The 23,230-nt window shown below is 46.7% G+C and overlaps 1 protein-coding gene across 1 annotated transcript; it reads right to left on the reverse strand.

Annotated features, from left to right (window-relative positions):
• Positions 1–700: 700 nt before the first annotated feature.
• GPR132 (G protein-coupled receptor 132) lies at positions 701–5,493 on the reverse strand. The gene is made up of 2 exons (XM_074149683.1): positions 5,437–5,493; positions 701–2,076 (listed from the first exon to the last, which is right to left on the reverse strand). The coding sequence occupies exons 1-2, from the start codon at positions 5,491–5,493 to the stop codon at positions 958–960; spliced, it is 1,176 nt and encodes a 391-aa protein (XP_074005784.1). The 3' UTR covers positions 701–957.
• Positions 5,494–23,230: the final 17,737 nt, after the last annotated feature.

Consider the following 23,230-nt stretch of genomic DNA (forward strand, 5'->3'; position numbering starts at 1 on the left):
AGTTCCCATCTATGGGGAGAAGGGACAGCATCCTCCATCCTGCCAGCGCTTCCTTGTCAGTAAGAAGCTTAACACTTGTACAAACCCCTATGCACTAAAAGGTGAATCAATCCCAATAGGGAAGTGTTAGCTTAGTCAGCGATGAAATACAAGTTCAACAAACATTCAGAGACGGCATAAAACCAGTCCGGGACACCTCTCAGAAATGTATAAATTTTCTATATACTTTAGTGCGCTCCGGATTTAACTGCAAAACAAATAAAATCTACTCATTGTAAAAGCATTAGAATTGTACATTTTAAGAATTTCAGGACAGTGCGGTATCTTGACTAATAGAGTAGAGGTACTGTTGGTCTGTGTTATCAGGCCACTGTTTTGCCCTCTACTTCTCCCCAGAATGTGCAAGGCAGATAAAGCTGCATACTGAAGTATTAGGAACATTTTCAAGGCTCCTGTTGAAAGACTTCCTCATTTTTAATATTTTCCACTGGTTAACCACAAACGTTAACAAGAGAGCATATGTATGAGAACCTGAACACGTACCTTCTCAAGAACTAAACATTTCAACCATAAGAATGGGCCCTACGTTGTTCTCCTCAGCAAGCATTTTTTTTTTGTCCAGCTCAGAAGATAAAACTGGTTCTGAATTCATATAAAGAAAAGAGCTAGTCCAAAAAATACGCTTTTAAGATTTCAATTTCAGTCAAAGTAAATGACTTAGTTTATTCCACATGTCCTTAGCAAAACAATATTAAACCAGTGGTACTGGTGGACAAACTTTATTATAGGAGACAAACAGAAATAAGAAGTGCCACTCCTGGAGCATCTTCAAGGAGTTGCTGGCCCATGCCCTGTGGCAAAACTTCCTACGGATGTCAGCATGTAAATATTTGTGTGCTGCAGCCTGCAACGCCCAGCTGGTGTTGGGAACTTCTTATTTCTGTCAGCAGCCAACTGCTAGCTGCCACCTTCTTGGTCTTTGCCACTACGACAGGTCTTTTGAATATCACACGAATCTGGTATTTCTTTATTTTCTTCTCTTAGCCCTCCTTTCTGTGATTCTTTTGACGCTTTCAATTTTGTGCTCTCAGACTTGTGATTAATGGATGAATTCAGCCTGGTTGAGTTCAGTCTCCATCTTCTCAGAGTTCTGGAAAAGTCTTTCCTGACATTTTCACTAACCAGCACATAGATGATTGGATCAGCGACGCTGTTTGCAGTGGCTAAACACAGAAACACTGTAAAAACTGAATAGATATCTTTTTCAAATGGACATGAGCAATTTTGATGAAATATAAAGTATATGGATCTTATTACAAGTACCACATGGTAGGGAGCAAAGCATATCAGGAAAATGACAATAATGGCAATTGCCAGATACTTCACTTTAGCTTTTTGGCGACAAGTCAAGCTGCTGCTTGTCTTTGTACTTTGGAAAATTTTGTAGTTTGTGAAAATGAGGATTGTGAAAGGTATGGCAAATCCAATCAGGAATCTAACAAAGCTGAAAGAAGCCAATTTTATGTCAAGGGGCAAAGTCTCAAAGCAGGTCATCATATCCTGAGGTGGTTTCATGGTAAATACTGGAGCGTGGACTACTGCAACCGCAGCAAAGAGAAGACATACTGTTACGATTGCCTTTTTCTGTCCTCTTCTCCCCCTGGATTCCAGAGCATACACCAGTGCCACGTAACGATCCACAGAAATGCAGCACAAAAGCAGAATGCTGATGTATATGTTGCAGAAAAAGATGAATCCTGTTAATGTGCAAGTCCACAGACCCATATTCCACTGGTGGTCATTTTGCACGTAGATGATCCAGAGAGGCAAGGTACTTAAATACATCAGCTCAGACAATGATAAGCTGAAAATGTAGATGGCAATTACTTTATTCCTTTGGATTTGTACAAGTGTAAGCAGGGAAGTTAAGCAATTTGCCGGAAGGCCTATGGCAAAAACGATGCTGTAAACAGCAACCAGAAGTGTCTTGCTGTCTTTATAGGGAATTTCTGGGCAACTGGAGCTATTATTTGTGTCTGTAAAATTTTTCATTATTCTTTTTCCAGCTGGTGTTTCCTGAGAATCAGAAGACAAGGTGGAAAGTTAGCATCTGCATCACTTAAAAATGTGTCAATGAAGGTTATGGCCCCGTAGGTGCCAACAGGACATGTCAGGGCAGCAAGTGGAATGTTGGTCTTGGGGAATCATCTAAGACAGGGAAGTTTTCCGAGATCTCCTGTGCTGTCCCCTGGGAGTCAGGTCTGATTTACTTCCAGGAAAAAATGCCTTTCTTCACAAGGAATTTCTTGACTACAGCATGCCTAGTCACTGAAACAGGGTATCGGGGACTGTCCCTAAACCAGGCTGCCTCATAAATAAGACAGAGTGGCTGATCAATTACTAAAGTCACTCCCCAGAGGAAATTGAGGACATTAGTCTTCAATCTGTTGTTTGTTTTTTTTTTTTTTCAAACTGAGTAACCAAAAATGCACACAGTAGAGATTTCAGAGGCAGGCTTCCGAAAGAAGCTATCATTTATTGTCGGTCAGATGGGGGGGAATGGTCTGAAGAGGGTGGTGGTACTTGTTGCGTCAGAGACTACCCAGCCACTGGTAGCATCTGGCCACTGGTGTGTACCTCCACACCATATTACAATATGGTGGTTCAGATCTAGCTAATTCATACTTCCCTCCTCTTAAAGAATAGCTGCAGCTGAAGAATCTAAACTTTTAGTGCCATATAACACCCACCATAGTACGCCAGTGAAACTGCCTGCCGCGTCTGTTTGATGCCTCCGGGAAACAAAAGGAAATAAGGGCAGTCAGAGGAAAGAAACAAAACCAAAGAGAAGAATATACACACATTTAAGAAATGGAGGTGAAGAAAATTAATGCTCTCTAACAGATGCGGTTACAAAAAACTCCACCTTTCCACGATAACCATACGCAAGAGCAGACCTGGCATTTGTTTAGTGTTAAGTAGTGCTAGGAGAAGCATTTCTTGCAAAGTCACACGATGATGTTCACGCAGAAGTCTTCTCCAAGTGAAGCGAAGAATATGGAGGTGGGTGCCCACAAAAATTGTACTTCGCTGTATTTATGAGTTGAAGGTGTCCACTGTATAACATCCTCGATAAAAAAACACATCTTGTCTGGCCTAATATTTTGGTCATTCTCCTATGGGTTGGACACCTGCTCCAGGGAACAGTCAGCTAACTCCAGGAGGAGATGTGTTGACAGAGATTGAGTCCCTTCAGACAGAGGAGGGACGTGAGCTTTCTTGGTCCACACTGTGTATGAGGAATTTCTTTAACCCTGAGTTCACACAGGGGAGAAGTTAGCTTTTAGCAGCCTCAGAACGTTTATTTGTTGCTTATTTGGGCCCATCTCAAGCAGACCAAGGGGAAGCTGTGGGATTGTGTCCTGCATTTCTGTAAGGGCGGGCAAGCTGGAGGGGACCTTTCTTCCCCTCTGTGTGGGCAAGAGCAGTCCCTGGGGTGGTGTAAGCAGCTCCAACCTGAACGCCTAACAGAGCACTTGCCATGCAAGATCCCTAGAGTTTAAGGGCAATCAGGTCCCCTGACTTAGTTTTAGCTACCAGATAATGAGAATGGTATGAGAAGATAGACACGGGTTGCCTTAGCCTGCGAGACTCACAGCAGTGGGGTGCTAGCCACAGCCATAGACACCAAGAGAGGTTCTCCTGGCCCATGCCAAGAGGTTGTCATTTCCAGCAAGTACCCCAACGCCGTCAGAGCCCGCTCAGTGACAGCAGCTTCTGAGTGATGGCATCCTGGCAAGCGAGCAGACAGGGCAGAGGCAGCAGTACCTGCCATCCCCATCCATGGTGGCAGCCTAAGCTGTTCCATGGGGTAAGGACGTTTGGAAAGGGCCTCCACAGACAGAGGAACTGAGAAAATGCCGTGTGTGTGTGTGTGTGTGTGTAAGGAGCACACCAGAGGGTGTGACCGCACTCTGCGACTACATTCTACTTCCCCTTACAGCAAACCATGCTCCGCTCACATCCTGACATGTTGATGGGGGTTAGCAGGCAGTGGTTGCCATGCTAGTCAGGCCAAAATGTCTTGCCAGAGGGCTGCATCCCTCCACATCTGAGAATCGGACCGAAGTGTGGGGGGGTATGTTCAGGCCCTCTCAAAGGGGCGTCTGAAGTTTCCTTTGGTTTCGAATGTCCCGTCTTAAGAATGACTGGAGAAAAGGTTCCTCTCTGCCGCGGGGAGGGAAGACGGCGCGGTACTCAGCAGAGCTGCCACGAGGCTTCTGCACGAGAGGGTGGAAAGTTACTTCCCTTCTTTCCTAGCAGTGAAAGTGTACTGATAGCTGGTGTTAACTTAGAAAAATGATGGTTGTGATAAGGGTTGGTGGTGACGGTGAGCTTTTTTTTGCTGCCTCTGGGCATCTGCCACCCTTGGTGGATGAGGTGGGGTCTATCTCTGGCCCACTTACCGAATCGCTGTGCAGAGAGGATAAAAGCGGTGCTTGGTTTCAGGGTCAGCAGTGGTTCTCTGCCCAGACCTCACCTGGGACGTGGCATACGAGAGCCTGTCCTCGACTCGGGCGCATCTGATGGATGTGAGAGCTGCAGTACACCTGCAGCCCGCAGAGTGGTCTCGGAGACCTCCCCTTCTAAGGTGAAGCACAGCAGGTGAATGCAACTCACGTGTGAAGGAGGTGGCAGCAGCCGAGGGGGGAATGTGGTACAGTCACACACCACCTTGGTTACTCAGCAGCTTTCTACCCCTTGTGCCTTAGCCAAAAAACCTGCAAGACTGGGTGAAGGCATGCTCTCCTCCCCTCCCCCTGGGCTTTGCGTACTTCTCTTGTCCCTGTGTTTGTCTGAATATCCTCCTTTCTGCGCTGCCTAACGCCTGTTGTTCGCAGCTCGTTGTGTGAAGGTATGGTTCCCCCAGTGCTACCTGTCTGGCCAACATGCAGCTGGCAACGGTGCAGGGCAGGAAGGAAGTGGTAGAAGAGTTATTCTGTAGACACATGGTTCCCGATGTTTCTTTCACTTGCCTCTTTCCCTTCCTGCTCTGCTCCAAGTCTCCTTAGCACTCGGGAGTGAGCCTCAGGGAGGGGATACCTCTGACTTTTTAAGCTGCTTGCACGAGCCATGCTTTGTTTTGGTTTTTTTCTTGGCTTTTGGCGTATGACCTCAGCCACACGGCTGAAGCTGAGCTGAAGAGACCTTCACCCTCAAGTGACTGTCAACTGCTAAGCGCGAACCCTCAACTGGCAAAGTGCAGCCATAGATGTGAATTCACACTTGTAGAGAAAAGCCATGGGCTGAATGCCTCTCTTGGAGGTCTGGCGTTTCATCTCAGGAGCCTGGATCCTGCTCAGCAGTAATGCTCTGTGTCTCAGCCCCGTATCAGGAAGGAGAAGAGGAGGACGTCCATTTGCTCCCCTCCTTCACCTTCTCCTGGCTTTCTGCCCTGCCCAGGGAAGAGTCTTCTGGCCCTGGCCACTGCATCCAGCCCCAGATCTGAGCTTCACTTGTCTCTGCTCAGCTCTCCAGGCCTACAGTGGGGTTTCCTCCTTAAACTGAAGGTCGGAAAGCAGCACTCGGCAGACAGTTTGTGAAATTTCTCCCCGTGACATTGCCCCTCTGCCACTGAATGCACATTTTCAGCCTGTTGTCAGGCCTTTAGAGTTTGCTGTTTTGGTACTTGGCTCAGCCCGGAAGATTCCCACATCTGTTGTCTTCTGTGGTGGCTGGGCTGTGACAGATGTATCCCCACATCTCTTGAACGTAGCATTCATAACTGTACTGCTTTATCTAAAGAGGCAGCTGGTTACCTGAGAGCACTTTGTTGTTGTCCCACACTGGGGCAGGACTGGAGCAGGCTAACCTGCGTCTCAAATATTCATTCAAATAAAAAAAATATAAGTTAGCTGAGAAAAAACACACACCATTTCAGGGTTCATTTTCTGCTAATGTTTGTGATGAGCAATTTTAGTGATAGAAACAGCAGAACTTAAGTTATTTATCGCATCCAGCAATTTTCAAGCATTTGTAAAGGGCCAAAAGTAGCCGTGATGCCGAGGATGAGCGACATCCAAGAACACGTTTGTGAGAGACAAGCTGTTTCAGTGCATGTGGTTTCTTAGCTGTCCTGTAGCTTTCAGCTGAGCAAAGCCCGTCCAAAGTAACTGTTCTCAGCTTTCTGTGACCTGCCCTGTTCTGCTAGGGCTCACCAGCCATTACTAGATGCTACACCAGGCCCTGGCTGTGTTTTGTGTCAACAGCTTAACATATATTTAGCAGCGCTCTGAGGCTTCTAGCTCCGTGCGACTTGCTGCGCGTGAGAAACCGCAGTCAGCACATACATGTTTCTCACCTTCAAGACATGCAAAACATCTCATCTTCCAGGAAAGAGATATCACCTCTGGCCCAGGAAGCACCTGACCACAAATAACTGGAGGATGGAGTAATCCACTAAGGAAGATTTGCTGTGTGCCTGCTCTGTATTTACACTCTTCCCTGGACATCTGCCCTCAGCCTAGGTTATAGCCACAATATTGGGGTAGGTAGGCCTGGCATTTCTAATGTTGTTGTGTCATGTCTACACTGTTAGATGAACAGATAATTGCATTTCTTACCTCCTAAAATGGAGTGCCTACATACTCTAATCATAGAATCATATCATAGAATGGTTTGAGTTGAAAGGGACCTTAAAGATCATTGAGTTCCAACCCCCCTGCCATGGGCAGGGACACCTCCACTAGACCAGGTTGCTCAAAGCCCCATCCAGCCTGGCCTTGAACCCCTCCAGGGATGGGGCAGCCACAACTTCTCTGGGCAACCTGTTCCAGTGTCTCACCACCCTCACAGTAAAGAATTTCCCCCTAATATCTAATCTCCCCTCTTCCAATTTAAAATCATTACCCCTTATCCTGTCACTACACTTCCTGACAAAGAGTCCCTCTCCAGCTCTCCTGTATGTGTATTGAAATCTGATGGAGAGAAAACCCTGGAAAAGGGCAGGGCACCTGGAGGTGCCCAAGTGAAAAGGACCAGGGATGGAAGAGGCATGACGCACGTGAAATACCATTTTCTTTTGGTGAGAAAGCAGCAGAAGTGTCTTGCTGCAGACCCACCAAACAGGGCTGTGAAACCAGGTCGAGATTGACTGCCCTTTCCTCACCTTCTCCTTGATCCAGTGCACCTTGCTTTCCTTGTGGCAGGTGGCCCAGATTTACCCGGAGGTGCTCTTTCTCAGGCTTTCCCAAGAAAGTGGCAGATTTCAAACACCAAACTGTTGTCTGCTCTAGAAATCAGATCTTCCATCCTGTGGACTGTTCCACCAGTGGCTTGGGGCCAAAGCACTACTTTTTTTTTTGTGCAGGAGAGCCTGTGAGATGGTCACCTGTCCTCTCTCCTACCCAGCATCAAGGAGCATTGAACTGTCCTACAGAGGTGCCCTACACAGCTTGTAGGAGATGAAATCAGGAACCTGGGGTGCTGTGAGGATGTGGTGCCACGTCACAGCCACGCCAGAATAACAGCCTGGCTGTCAACGTTTTTTAATCTCTGCCCTGTCACTGACCAGTAGGTCACCGACTCTGCAGTGAACGTGCATGAAGTGACAAGCTAGCAGAAAACTTGTCCCCTTTTTCTGTCTATCCGAGTCATTTGTCCACCAGTTGATCTTTCTGAAGGGGCTCACCAGGGTCAAAGCAGCACCAGGGCTGGCCTCAAGGGAATTAGTAGTTAAGTAGCACATGGCCAGGAGTGGAGCAGCCAGAGGCAGGTGGAGTTAGGCGTTGTATGGAGAGCGTATAACTCAGCAGTGTGAGCTGCATTTTCCATCAGTCTCCAGAACCTCTGTGGATCTCTGCTGACTCTTTAGGGGTCTTTGCAACCTAATTACCCAACCAGGCACCTTCTCTGTGGATGCTGTGAGTGCTAAGCAGAGCACTTTGGACGTTGGAATCATGGGGAGGTGGACAGCAGCTCTAACCACATCACTCTCTTCCGTTCTTTTGCCTTGAAGATGGTACTTCTAAGCCCTGAAAAGCGTGTGGATTTTGCCTGTCGGCCTAGAGCTTATCACTTCAGAGGGCATGTTAAGATCTTGGAGTCTCTTCCCTGAATGGAGCAGACCAGGGTCCTGAGAGATGCAGAGACTTGGCTGGGGGCTCTTCTGCTCATTCAGATGAGTTGCATTAATATTTGGTCTTCCCTCAAGAGACTGAGGTGTTTTTGCTAACGCTGAGGTGTAAAGAGGGAAGTGAAATCAAGGGGGGGAAGCAAAAGGCTTTATTTTGCTTTTTTTTTGGTTTTTTTTATTTGTCTATGAGCTACTCATGTAAAACTGTTTCAATTTCCAATACAGTGATAAAAATAACCCTTACTAGGAAAGGTAAAAAAGAAAATTGCAGATACAGTCACAAGGAAAAGAGGGAGAAGTCAAAAAAAGCACAGTAGGTGAACAAATCACTGGTTGAAAGTCTTTGGATTAATTCGCCTGAGATAGAGGGACAGAAGAGAAAAAGGACACAGTGAAATCTGTAACAATGAGTACATTAGCAGAGCACATTATTTATATATTTTTCATTTTATAATAATTTTCTGATCATCCTCGTGTGCCAGGGATTATTGTCACAGCTGAAAATTTCGAGGACTTTATATGGATATTAGGAATAGTTAAAAAATAGTCATAATGGTTCAGATAAAAACAAGCCATTCCTTCATGCCCTTCCTCCTGCCCCCAATATTTGGAAAGGTTAACAAGCTGCATGTTTTAAAGCTTTTAAATCAACCTTCAGTGAAACAGGACCTGAGTTTCTCCTGAGGGGTTTTGTGTGCTTTCCTTAGTAGCCTGTCGTACTGTAACTATTTGACACAAGAGTCCTACCGTGATGTCAGTCTGACGGCTCAAATGAACGGTCATCGATTCCCAGATATGACAGGTATCTGCCACCTACGGTACTCATCACCAGCAGTATCACTCCTCTTCTGAACCTGGGCTCCTCTTTCCCACGCAGAACCTACATTACCTGTCTGTAAACTTTATGAGCTGTTAAACTTCCCAGCCGCTAGCTTTTGTGTCTGTTAACTTTAATAGAAAGCAAGAAGTTGCCGCGCATGATTTGCTCTGCTGTTCTTGGAAGTAGGATAAATGCTTGTGGTATCTTTGTGGGTAAAAATAGATGATGACCTCTTAGCCCAGTAAGTCAGTGAACTGGTTTATTTTGGGGGGTTTCTTTTCCATTAGTAATAAACAGATTAGTAAATGAAGTCACTCCTATAAGCAAGTCTCAGCATACAAAGGAAAAGCAGCAATGGCTCCACTTAGTTGCCCAGGAGACGGATTGTTTTTACTGATACACACAAGATAGTGGGATTTGAAACTATATACTTAAAATTTTGAATATAATATAATTTATTAATATATATAATTTTGAAACTATATCGTTTCAAATCTCTGTAGAGAAAAAGGAGCATTTTAAAGCTACAGGACTATACTGGGAATCTAGCCTGAGCCGAGCTCCATCTTAAAATATCTGCCTCCATCCTAGCTTGATCAGAAGGAAACCACCAATGGGATTTGGATGCAAAGACAAATAAACACTGTACGAAGCAGCTTTAATGCCTAGTCAGGAAAAATATCTCCACATGATTCCTGGAAGATGAAAGTGGCAAATTTCTTGTGTTTATATAAAACTCTTGTTTGAGTTTTACCCTCTTTTGAATGCTCCCTGGCTGCTGCAGCCACGGAGAGGACTCTCAAGAAACAAAAAAGACCTCTAAGCTGCCTTCTGCTGAACTGAGGCATGCCACAGGCTTTGTTTTGGTCACCAAGCGTAGTCACTTGAAGTTCAGGCAGGTTTTTTGCTAGAAGCAACCTGTTTTGCATCAGTGGTTACACTAATCTCCAACGGCGAGACACCGGACAGAGAGCACTGTGGTGAAAGCAGATAAACCCCCAGTTGACTAGTGCTGGTTAAAACAAGCTGTGGAGTATTTGTAGGCTGAAAATAGCTGCTGTAAGGAAGCAGCAGGACCCTGAGATTAGTTATACAGCCTTATATTTAACTCTATACTGCAGATATAAGCAATCTTATTAAAAAAAAAAAGGAGGTTTTTGTCAGAAGAGAGAAGATATTCATCATTTGCTGTTTAGGACGGGAACTCAGCAAACACTTCTGATGAGAAGACAACGTTGTATTTATCTGATGAGACACTGTTCATAGATGTGAACTCTCAGCAACTAGAGATTTTAAATACCCGTGTGTAGGCATTTATGGAGATCCACACATCTGCTTCCCCCTTCCCGCAATCTACAACTAAACGTACCGTTCTGCTAAAATAAGCAGCTGTGAGTAAACTATAGCACAATTCAAGGTTGAAAAAAGACGGCTTAAAATTGTGATCCTTCCATAAACTGGGTGTCTTAGTGCCGTGTTACACTGTCTGGTGAGGGACTGCAGAGGAGAGAAGAATGCCAGGCAGGTAAGAGAGAAATGTGTAAAGGAAACCTCCTGCTACAGGGTTTAAAAGCATCTTATTCAACACATCTAAAAGTAGGTAAAACTACATACATGTCATGCAGAGCGGATAGGGGAAGTTCACAGGTGAAAAACAGGCCCCCAAATCCCCCTGTACCAGTGGACGTTTTTCCCCAGTCTCATGATTTGGAGGTTGTGACTCATGGTTTTGGGACTTTTGGACCTGGCAAAGTTCCTCAGTCCTCCCTGGAAGCAACAGAGAGTGGCTGTTGCAGGGCAGAGTTACTCCATGGTATCTACCAGCCTGTCTGGAGAAGGTCTCGCAGCCAGAGGAATGGCTTCATGGCCAGGAGAGCCATCAGGAGCCCCAGAATTGCCATCATAAATTTGAGACTAAACTATAAAGCCCGTCAAGTCAAAAGGCTGAGGAAAACATAGGTTTTGGAGCAACAGCAGTGAAAGAGACCAGCCCCGAGACTGGCAAGTTTTGTGCTGCTGATTCACACCCTCTTCACACACCTTCACACACGAAACCAGCAGGCGCTCGTGCTCAATGCTTCCCTAAAGCTACCACAGCTTAATTGATAGCCTTGGCAGCGGAGGCTATTTAACTAAGGCTTCTGTTACTTGTGTGGGGCTCATTTGGAAACCTAACTTTCTTGCTGGCTTGTGTTGGAACTATGAAGTCTTGGAAGAAGGAGATGAGAGAGGGGATTCCCGTGCACAGCTTCTCTGACCTGCCGGGGGGTGCTCCTGGATGTCAAAACACAGCCAAGTGCCAGCAGATTTGACATGTGGATGAAAACTGCTCTGGACTCCCAGAAGAGCAGGCTGGGGTATGAGGGAGCAGCTGTTTTAACAAGGAAAGGAGGTCTGGCCGCGGCGGCATGATGCTAGAGCTGAGTGTGTCTAATTGACAGGTTTAAGGAAAATTCAGCTTCAGGTGGCTGAACAAAGAGGCACCAAGACCTATGTTCAAATCCCAAGGTGTGCCCCTAATAAAGGGATGCTTTGTCACCCTCTAGACCTTAGGATCTCCTCAGCAGCTACTTATGGACACCTTTCTCCTTCTTCTGGGCTTCAGTTGTCCAGGCCTTCAAACTGGAGACTCCTGCCAAATGTCTGGCACCTCAAGTTAGAAACACACTAGAAGGGCCTGTACTAGAGCTGCGTTCACCCCAAACTGTCATGACCCAAAATAATCTCTGGGGCAGCAACTGTTCACCTGGAGTTGCTGGAGATTTCTGGACTGAGGCCATACACCTTCTCATCCTTCAGTGAATGCTGGCAGGTGGCCACATGTGACGCCTCGACCAAAGCAAGGCCTAAGTTAAGTCCTTCAAGTCTGTGCATGAACAAGTGAAGGACAACCACACCCACCCTGTGGCCAAGAGAGAGACTTGTCCGGCTAGGAGGAGCATTGTGTCCAGAGGTGTGAACGTTCAATCTCATCACCTCTCAGGCAGGCAAGGCGATCAGCGTGGGAACAGCAAAGCCATGCCTATGGCTTGTGGTAGCCCTGAGCTGGCACCCAGCATCTCCGTGCTCCTAGACCCGCAGAGGCTTTGGGCACCTCACGCTCTGTTGTGGCCACACATGAACAGAGCAATGTTGTTGCAGCAGAGTCAGGTGGAGTACATGTGTTTAAGTGACCATGCAGTTATCCTACCTTGTGGTAAGCTTCTTCGCTTTTTTGTAAGTTTGCTGTGGATTGTGGCTGGCCAATGGCTCTGTTTCCCTACATTGGTTTGTTTTTATTGATGGCCGAGGGTAGCGTCTGACTGCAGCTTGGTCCTGGGTGCTGTTGACCTGTCACTGCTGAGCCCTGCCCAGGCTCTGTTTTCCGTTTGTGACCTGGTCACATCCTACCAGCTTGCCATCACCTGGGTCTGTCTTTCTCTGTATGTGGTCTCTGCATTGCCATGGGTTGTTCCTGCCTTTCACCATCCTGCCGCTGCTTTCCCTGCCTCTGTCCCGAGTCAGTCAGTGGTCTTCCAACCACTGTCGTCCCAGGAGATCCACAAATGGTAACTCACACCTGTTTTGTTGCTCAAGTTCCCACGGAAGCCGGAGGATGCTGGCTCAGGGGAGGGTCCAGGCAGGACTGCCACCAGGCAGTGACATTTGCAGAGGATATTTATTCATAACAAAACACATCTCCTGATCAAACTCCCAAAATCACAGTCTTCCCCCCTTCTTGCACTGACACCTCCGTTGCAATAGTGACAGCCGCAGGGATCGCAGGCTTTTCCTACGCCCCCAAAATATGGTTGCCCCCTTCCACCCTCTGAGATAACCCAGTCAGAGTATGGCTTTGCTGTACTGAGAAGAGTGAGCGTAGGCAGGATGGCCACTCTGCCGATAGTAGGGAAATGCAAAGACGGTGTTGAGCTTTGACCTTGTGACAGTACATCAACTCTCTCCCACGGGGGGGCTTAGTGGCCTTGGCCCTGCCCTCGTGGGTCCGTACAGGAGCAGCTGTAATGGAGGAGCTGCACTGCTGCTGGTAGCATCATCGGTATGAAAGAGGTGGCTGGGGAAAAACAGAGCAAAAGAATACGCAAAGCAATCTTGTTAACTGCCAGACTTGGGCTCACTGACGTACTGCTTGTCACAGTCTACCTAATTTCCCATCAAAGTTGTTTTACTTTTGTCTAAAGTGAATGTGTCTCAGCAAGTGGGATCTGCAAAGCCTTGTGAAAACCACAGTGCTTTCTATACTTGAAACAATCCTATTTTTAACAGAGCAGTTAAAGATAGTATTTGCAAGTGCTCTGAACTCAGACACCAATGTTTCCCTCTTTTCCATTTACCATGAAACTCTATTTCTTTGTTCCTTCTTGTCCCATGATTCACTTTCAACTAACTGGAGTACTACCATTTGCCTTTTTTTGCCATCTGGGTCACCTCCTGTAGCCAGCTAGCTCACATACCAGTGGCAGGGTTTTCCCCCTAAGACCTTAGATAAACCAGCAAAAACTGTGACACCCAAAGATTCCCCTTTGCACCTACACGTCCCTCTGACGTCTCTGTAAGCCCACTCACATCTGCTAAATCTCCTCTAGTGTCTTGTCCAAATCCTCCGGCTGTTTGTACATCAGCCGCAATGAGCAGCTCATTCTTGGTTGAGAACCTTAGGTCCTACAAGAGAAGATATTGATGTAAAAGTTCCAGCTACCAGATATTCCCCGAAGTGTCCTTCTTTAGGGATACCCAAATCATTAATTGTTTCCAATAGGCCCTGTTTTGAATTTCCCACTTCTCTTGGACCTTTCCACCCCAGTCAGGCACTGCTCACTTGTGCACTGGTACAACCTGCTTCATTTTCCAGGTCCAAGACTCAATGCTGGATCCTTTGTGTTTACAGACTTCAGGTCCACAGTGGGATATTTCACCCTTGGAGAACATTTTTCTCACATGCTGTGCTCCACCAACAGCAGCAGCCAGGTCTGAACCTTAGGTGTGCTTAGTAGTATGTATCCGCACTAAGTACCCCAATTTAAAATTATCCTTGATTCACGAAAGCAGGTAAGATCAAAATAGTAGTCTAAGAGACAGGTTCTGTCAAGCTTGATGTGCTCTACAGAAAGCAGCTGTAGAGATGATGGGGTTTCTGCCAGTAATGGTGGGACCCTTGACTATCTCCTCCTTCACTGCTCCGTTATAGCCCCAGCATAGGAGGCAGGTCTAAGCAAAAATAGCATTCCCCCATACACACTGGCCCCAAAAGGCTTCAGTTTAAAGCAGTAATTTTCAAACACCCCACTCAGGAGGCAATAACATGTGGCAGAGGGATGTGGGAAGGTGTCCCATCTGCTAAACTCTGCCAGGCCTGTCCTGGCTCTGTGCATGAGACTTGCACAGCAACCCTGGAGCCAGGAACAGTTAGAGATGTCCAGATGTTTTTGGACAGGCAGCTAAGTCTGTTCAGGGAGGGAAAAGGGCTAAAAGGAGAAAAAAAAAACCAAAACAAATGGGACACCAGTTTCATCACTGAGCTGCTCATTGCTAATTACAGCCCATGGAGAGCCCAATCAGTTTGCACGGAGTACCAAGAAAAGGCACGCAAAACCTGAGCTTGTGCTGAGCTCAGGCCAGATGAGCAGGCACCAAGTCATGGAGAGCAGCCACAGAAACCTGTCCATCGTGTTGTCCGGTGCAGCAATTACTGCGGCCACCACTCCATCCACCTTCCTCTTGCACCGGGGACCACAACCGCTAATGTGAGCAGTGGCATGACCCTCCTCGTAACTGCAGCAATACCCCTCTCCGCTTCCTCGCTCCCAGCTCTTCTCGCTGACTTACATGCACTTTGGAAGCTTCTTGTGCCTAAGAATAAAGGGACCTGGCTGGGAGGGCAAAATCAAAAAGCTGTGAAATTTCCATGTCGGCTCCGAAGTGGGACCGAGCTTTGTCCGGGCAGCCTGAGAGAGCCGAAACGCTGCCTTTGGGCGCTTCTATTTTGTCAGCAATACTATTTGTGCGATCACGATGAGGCTATAAAATCAATGTCTCCCCGAGGGGCATGGGAAGTGCTGAAACCTGAAAGAGCCCATCTGCAGTTTCAGGCAGGAATCCGTACAGAGGGTGTGCTGCTGAACTCAGACTGTGAGCGTTTGTTTAAATGTGGTGTCCCGTCCACAGAACCGTGGAAAAGTCCTCAGAAGAAAATCAGCCTTGCCCACTGACTGCTAAAGAGCAGGATAAGAGGGGATTTTCTTCCTTTTTTTTTATTCTTTTTTCTTTTTTTCCCCCAGATAAGGCTACTAGAAGTTAAGGAACTGCTGGTTTAGAGGCAGCAGCTGATCTAAATGGGATTATGGGAAGGGCAGGTTAAAACTAAGCCCAGGTGATGCTTGGTCTTAGGCAGAGGATCAAACCTTATGTTAAAATTTCAAGAGAAGCCAGTAGCTATAATCTGTAGTGCTTTCTGTTGCAACACAAACGTAAACAAATGGGGGAGGTAACAGGGAGGAGAAAACCAACCAAGAAGACCCTATGAGAAACTAAATTCAGGAAACAATTCGGTTTGATCAAGTCAACAGGTCAGCCCGGCTCTGGTAGGATGTTTACCCTTTGTTAAATCTTATTCGGTGTAGGAAAGATCCCTTCCAACCTCAGGATCTCTCAAAGCAAAAGTAGGATCCTTTAAAGCCCCAAAGGAAGGAACCCAGACTGATTCATTCTTCCCGTCTGCCAGCACGGTGTGATTGCTGTTACCAATCTGTGACTTTATCACAAGGCTTGTGGTCTCCTTAAAGCTGCAGCTACTACGCAAAATAACGGCTACGCTAAATGCAAAGGAGTATCAGCCTTCATTTAAAAGCAAGGTTTTTGGTTTGCTGAGGAGAGCATCAATCATGGCCCCAGTATTTTCGAAGTGTCAGAGAAACAAGTCAACTCACAAAATATTTGACAAAAAAAATAATCTTAACTCTCCACATTTCTGAGTGTCTCCACATTTCTGAGTGCCACAGATCAACAGTACCGTGCGATTAAAAGGTGGAGAAAAAGAAGAAATGTAGTGTATTCAATTAGTCACTATAGACCACCAGGTAAACATCGCAATAAAATGCCTGTCTTGCTTTTCCAGCAGAGTAAGGATGAGAGGAAAGGCTGGATGTGAATCCTCCTTATGGTCTACCAAAGGAAGCCCGGCATTCGTGTTTCTAGTATAATTCCGTATTCATGCCTCGTGCTCTGCAGTGACAGTTAAATCTAGCCTCACAGCGACCTGTATCCTGCCAAAACCCTTCAACTGTAATTATCATCTATCCCTGACTGGAACTAAAATTGTTTTGTAAGAGAGAAATGCATATTTTTATAGGAAAGGGAATTCATAAGGAAGAAAAGTAGAAAGTAAGTAGAAAGTAGAAAAATAGAAAGTAGAAAGTAGAAAAGACTCCATCAGCTGCAATGAACTCTAATTAATACAGACCCAACCACACTTTCTGTCTGTTTTATCAGTCACAAGGAGATTTAGACTACGGTGAAACATCAACAGAGTCTGCATTTCTGAAGCACAAACGCACGCCATAGAGAAGCAGTAATCAAAGCAGAGCAAAGCAAAGCGCTGCTAAGTAGAAGCAACGCTTTGCCTCGGGGACAAAAATCACTTACTTCTTTTTTTTATCCTCTGGCTTTTGCGAAGGAGACGACGAAGTGCTCCAACTCGTGTGGCACTGACAGGCTGCTCGGCAAAGACTTCAGGAAGTTGCTAACGGTACCCCGTACAGTCATAAGTGGCGTGTGTTAAAAGAAAGTGGATTGCTCGTGACTTCACCAGGCTCCCCAGCTGTGTCACTCGTAGTCAGGCGCACACTTATAGATAGGAGGGTGACTGGAATACCCCGGCCTTGAAAATCTTAGTTCTGTCATCACTCGAGAAAGTAATTGTAAAAAGACATTTATGGCACGGAATATCCGCGGGGGGGAAGATCCGCTCCTGAAAATATACTGAAAGGGTGAGAAGAGGCAGAAGAAAGTATTTACTAATTACTGTAAGTAGAGGATAATCAGCAAGGGGAAGAAACAAATGGTCAGGACAGGAAAATGTGGAATTAGCAGGAAGACAGAAGGAACAAAGAGCATTCTGCTGGGGGGTCGGTGGGCAAGCGCAGCCCAGGAACTGAGGGCTGTAACGTTTCTACCGAGCAGAGCAGGCAGGGTCTCAGAGTTTCTGCAACATTGCTGCAAAGTCAAAGGTTTCAAAAAGTCTTCTGAAACAGTCTGTCCTCGTTGCTGTCCCCTGTATTGCTTTCAGATATGAAATAGTGCCCACGCACAGCCCTGCTCTTGCACAGTGGACTTGAGATCAGCCGTGCATGGCTGCTGCCTTTCACAAGCCAGTGGCTCAGCAAACACGGTGGCATTTTAGGAGGTGGCCTGTGAGAAAGGCCATGCTTCCCGTCCCCTGTGCCAAACCAGACAGCACAGCCCGGTTTTAGGGGAGTTTCGGCTGTTGCTGTTTGACTCCAGCCTCCAATTAATCTTAATCTATCCTTCTTGCTATGCCAAGCCGTATGAGGAGCGGCTGAGGGAGCTGGGGTTGTTCAGCCTGGAGAAAAGGAGGCTGAGGGGAGACCTTATCGCTCTCTACAACTCCCTGAAAGGAGGGCGTAGAGAGGTGGGGATCGTTCTCTTCTCCTAATTCACTGGCAATAGGACGAGAGGAAATGGCCTCAAGTTGCGCCAGGGAAGGTTCAGATTGGATATTAGGAAAAATTTCTTCTCTGAAAGGTGTTATCAAACATTGGAACAGGCTGCCCAGGGAAGTGGTGGAACCACCATCCCTGGAGGTATTTAAAAGACGGGTAGACATGGTGCTTAGGGACATGGTTTAGTGATGGTTTTGGCAGTGTTAGGTTGATTGTTGGACTTGATGATCTTAAAGGTCCCTTCCAACCTAGATGATTCTGTATGCATAGGTGTGCTTGGAGTCTTCGCTCTGTGTGTGTAGCTGTGTCATGATGAGCTGATGGGGGAAGCAGAGACTGACCAGTGCAGTCAGAATAGCAGCCAAGAGAAAAGAAAACCTTAACACGTGAAGCGATTGCTTCCAGATTCTGTCACTTGCACGTGGGTGAGAAGATGTAGGTTCAGCTCTTGTGACTGCCAGACTTCATTTGTGTCCAGAAGTTTCATCTCTTGGACTTGTGGTCTGGGTGTGCACCTTAATCATTGTGCTAACGTGTCACGGAGGGACAAGAAACCAACAAACTGCCCCAAACCCTACTGGCTTGGGCTACCAGGCTCTGGCACAGGAATGAGATGCCTGCAGCAGGTGCTTGTTCTTTATTTGTCCAGTGGAGGTAATACCCATCCTGGGTGCTACACATATATTCACTTGCACATGTGTGAAATGGTTAGGTATTTATATGAAGGAGGAGCAGTATTATAGCCCAATAGAAGGGGATGGTTATATGAGGGAAAGACCATTCTGGCACCAATGGTGCTACAAAAGACTGAGAATGCTAAAGAAAATGAGACGGTGGTTTGAGCAGCTTTGAGAAGAAGAGTAGATTTGCATGAGTTTCTTAATGGCAAAGCTCATTGATACAAAGGAGTGTATGAGCTTTATCAAGCGTGCTAGCTCAGGCTTTAAGCGATGGAGGAAGAAGATCCCAGTGTTACATTACCAGCCTAGACCTTGTTTATGAGACCTGTTCCACGTGTCCCTCCAGATGCTATGTGTGACCCCGAGAAAGTCAGTTATGACCAGATTCATTAAGCTTTCAGGCAACTTCCCGATCAACTTCCACCAGTCCAGCTGTGATGAGGTGCTTACAGCACCCCATGAGGGTTTGTCAGTGCTTTTGAACTGCTGGGGGCTAAGGTAGGACAGGGAGGAACTGGGTTACAACCTAAGGCAAGCAGATAACTGAACTTTGATAGCTGTATCAAAAGTGAAACATTTATTCTGGAAAATAAAATAAATTCTTGGCATGTATTTTCATTCTGGAGTGAAAAAGTTACTGGAGGTGGTTTCTGGGGAAGTGTCTCTCTGTCAAAAGCACGTCATTCTCAGGGTCCAGAAGGAACTGGGGAAGAAGAGGCTGAAGATAGCTTGGTAGCCTCCATCTGTGGGGGAGAATGGGTGAAATTTGTGTCTGCACCAGCTCAGGCTGGCTGGACACAGTGCTGGACCCAGTGCACTGTGCACTACTCCAAACCCTTGTTTTCATCCTTGTCCTCCTGCACATAGAAACCAAACTCAAAGGAAACAATTGCAAAGGATGAGAACAAAGTTTCTGAGATGGCTAGAAGTGGTTTCTCTTGTGTAGGTGACCATTCTTCATTCAGAGATGTGGGACAGAAAAAAGGGGGGAGTGCTCTTGGTCTTGAAGAACTGGAGTTTTTGTGGGGACTGGTGGGCTCCTCTGTGGTATTTGTGATGCACTAGATCACATTTTTCATTTGAGTGCGGTCAGCTGTGCAGTCAAATAGCTGTCTGATTATGCTCTCTGATGCTTACTTGCACACACTGAGATCGGGTTTAAGATATCCAGGGGCACATATGCATTTGCCACCTAGATTTTACAGTGAAACCCTGAAAATTGGGTGGTCCTCCACAGAGAAATGAAAGACAACACATCTCTCTGCCCCTGAATCTTCCAGAAGGACCTGAAAAACATTAGTATTTGGAGTCACTGCTGCTTCATGCTTGTCTCAGCAACATGGCCCCAGTCAACATCACCCACAATCATTGCCTTACCGAGCTGAAGGCTGGTGACAAGATTTCACATTGGAAGATGCTTTCAGAAACTTTTTACGAGGTCTTCTGTGACCGGAGATGAAAACAGAGTTAGTGCTTCTGTGGGTGGCAAAACCAAACCAAACGATTCAAGTAAGTTTAGTCTGTATTCAGAAGGGATAATACAAGCAGTACAGCAATATAAATTTTGGCCTGAGTTGTATTTTACTGATGTCATATCCAGGCAGAAAAAAAAGATCAGATAAAGAACCATTTATAGCAGAAGGCAGAAACCCTCTAGCCTCTGTCTGTATCCAATTGAAGTAAGTGGAAATGTTTCTTTGAGTCTTGGTGAGTTTAGATTGGGCACTTGGGGCATATTTCTTTCTACCTTTTAACGACTGGGTGCTATTTAGATAGTTGCCTTTACAGTAGCATGTTTAAGGAGGTTAAGCTGCGTACGAGATGCTCTCTCTGCACTCTTCATCATTTTCCTACTGGGAACAGTGACTGTCCAAAGAATAAGGGAGAAAAGACTCCAGCTTTGGTTTAGCTCACTGCTGCACAACACAGACCTTTTAGGGGGATTTTCACAGCTCTATGATAGAGAAAATGCTTGTGCATGACTGACCAGTAAACAGAAATAACTGTGGAAGACTAATGGGGTCTAATGTCTTTGAAAGACTTTCAGACTGAGGTTTTTCACTCTCCTTTTTCATTTAGAAAATATCAAGGGAAAATCTGGTAGGATATTTGGCATTGCTCTGCTCTACCGCACATGAAAATGCTCAGTGTAGGTGTTATCTTCCCCTGGTTGTGACGAAGAAGAACCTGTGAATGGAGGAAACCTCAGGTCATCTGCCTCTCCTACCTATACATATGAACACAGACTCACACTCACATAACAGCTCTGCAAAAGATTACCCAAGAAGACAATTTTTGTACAGTTGTGCATCTTTTTTGTAAACAACAGAGGAAAATGATAGAACATGGCTTTAAATTTTGCAGCATGGAAAATGAGGGAGTAATAACAGGTCCTTGAAGTATGGGTCTTGGTAAGAAAAATCCAAATGTCGGGCTTCTATTGTTACCAGGGAGCATACCAAAGGAGGACTCAGCTGCAGACCTGTCTGGGGAAAGCAACATGTACAGAATGACAAGAAGGACTTTCTTAATGATAAAAGCAAGACAGCAAAGTGCTCAAGAGTCTCTCCAGGAAAGCAACAGCCAGAGTGGGGCTGAGAAGCATGGAGGACTGAAGTCTGCTCAGCTCTTCGGCTCTCTGGCCAAGCACTGTACAAGTGCCCCTGCACTGGTATCATAGAATCATAGAATGGTTCGAGTTGGAAGGGACCTTAAGGATCATCGAGTTCCAACCCCCCTGCCATGGGCAGGGACACCTCCCACTAGACCAGGTTGATCATAGCCCCATCCAGCCTGGCCTTAAACACCTCCAGGGATGGAGCATCCCAAGCTTCTCTGGGCAACCTGTTCCAGTGCCTCACCACCCTCAGAGTGAAAAATTTCTTTCTGATATCTAGTCTACCCTCTTCCAGTTTGAAGCCATTACCATTCATCCTATCACTACATGCGCCTGTAAAAAGTCCCTCTCCAGCTTTCTTGTAGGCCCCCTTCAGATATTGGAAGGCCGCTACAAGGTCTCCCTGGAGCCTTCTCTTCTCCAGGCTGAACAACCCCAACTCTCTCAGCCTATTCTCATAGGAAAGGTGCTCCAGCCCTCTGGTCATCTTCGAGGCCCTCCTCTGGACCGGTTCCAACAGGTCCGTGTCCTTCCTGTGTTGAGGGCTCCAGATCTGGACGCAGTACTCCAGGTGGGGTCTCACCAGAGCAGAGCAGAAGGGTGGAATCACCTCCCTCGTCCTGCTGGCAGGATGCAGCCCAGGATACATTTGGCCTTCTGGGCTGTTGGGCACACATTGCTGGCTCATGTTGAGCTTCTCATCCACCAACACCCCCAAGCCCTTCTCCTCAGGGCTGCGCTCAATCCATTCTCCGCCCAACCTGTATTTGTGCCTGGGATTGCCCCGACCCAGGCGCAGGACCGTGCACTTGGGCTGGTTGAACTTCATGAAGTTTGCGTGGGCCCACCTCTCAAGCCTTGAATGGGTGTCACTGGTATGATATACAATTGTGCCTACTAAAGAGTCTCAGTATCTTGTGGTTCAAACCTGGTTTATCTGTGACGGTGGTTGTGAAGCTGTTGATCTGGGACATTGAGAAAAACCAGCCGTGGTATTTTTTACAGTTGGTATCAGGATCAGCCATAGGCTGGGTCCCTCAAGCTAGATAGTGTGGGGTCAGCTCTTTGCTAAAACCAAAGCTCAGCTTCCTCCCAGCAACTGCCTATCTGCAGAATCTTCCCCTTACACATGCAGTGTAGCTCCAGCCTGGCAGTAGGCCAGCTGAGTGGCAAAACCATTGAGCTGAGCCCAGCACAGAGCTCACATGGCTTCCTATGCCTGTCCAGCACCGTGTCTACAGGGAGCGCAGAAACCTTCCCGTTGCGCTGCTGGAAATGAAACACAGAAGTGTCATCTGGCGAGGTTTTTGATGCACTGGCTTTTCTGCGTGCATGCTGTGCTGTCACAGGGTGGGACGACACAGTCAGATTACTTCTGGTTTGTCGGGCTGCAGAAATGCCTGCGTGCCACATCTCTGCTTGAAAGTCCCCCTGCTTTTGATTTGCCTTTTTTTTTTTTTTTTTTCTTGTGAATGGCGTGTAGAAATTTGGTTGTCCTCGGTTTCCACCGACGCCGTGTGTTTCAGGGGTGGAAATCCGTAAGTCAAATACGTGACCGATCATGCCCTCACCAAGCAAAAAAATCTCTCACCCCGCAGAGAAAAGCCCCCATCGTGTGTGACAGTCCTACCCCTTCATGCACCGGTATTAATATGTACCCTGGCGAGAGCTGCCTGGCGCAGCGCGGCTGGCTGTCACACGGTGCATCTTAGAGACCTTTGGCTCTACTGACTTCTCCTTGGCAAGGATAGATTTGTCTTCTGTATGGTAAGAGTGAAGAAGTGCCAGTCTGTACGTTGGGGTCCTTGCCACGCTGCACTGCTGGCTCGGCTCTGCTGCATCCCCCGTGCCGGCAGCCCAGGTCGGAGCCTTTTGATGGCTACATCTGGCTTGGTTTTGATTTTTTTTTTTTTAATATAAAAAACCCTCCTTATACTAGGAAACCGTAACCCCTACAGGGTCAAAAAGGTTTCTAACTTTCTAACTGCACAGATGCTGGTGCATGGGGGAGGAAAAGGGTGTGGTTCAAAGAATAGGCATTTCTGATTTTTTTTCTCTGTTTTTTACAAACTCAGAGCAGCAGCAGCGGTGGGCCAACACCTGAAGTCGGTTTAACCTTAGCAAACTGGGAGAGAAGAAGCGATTGTGCATCTATAATGTGGTCTCTGCTCCCGAGCAACCGCATTTATCCTGTGCTGCAAATATACAGAAATTTAAGATGGTTTTGCACCTTCTATGCGCAGCACTGTAATTTCAAGCCTCGCTTGGTTTTTAACTTGGAAGGCTTCCGTGAAAGGCCCA

This window comes from Numenius arquata, chromosome 6 (genome assembly GCF_964106895.1).
Source record: "Numenius arquata chromosome 6, bNumArq3.hap1.1, whole genome shotgun sequence".
Taxonomy (NCBI): domain Eukaryota; kingdom Metazoa; phylum Chordata; class Aves; order Charadriiformes; family Scolopacidae; genus Numenius; species Numenius arquata.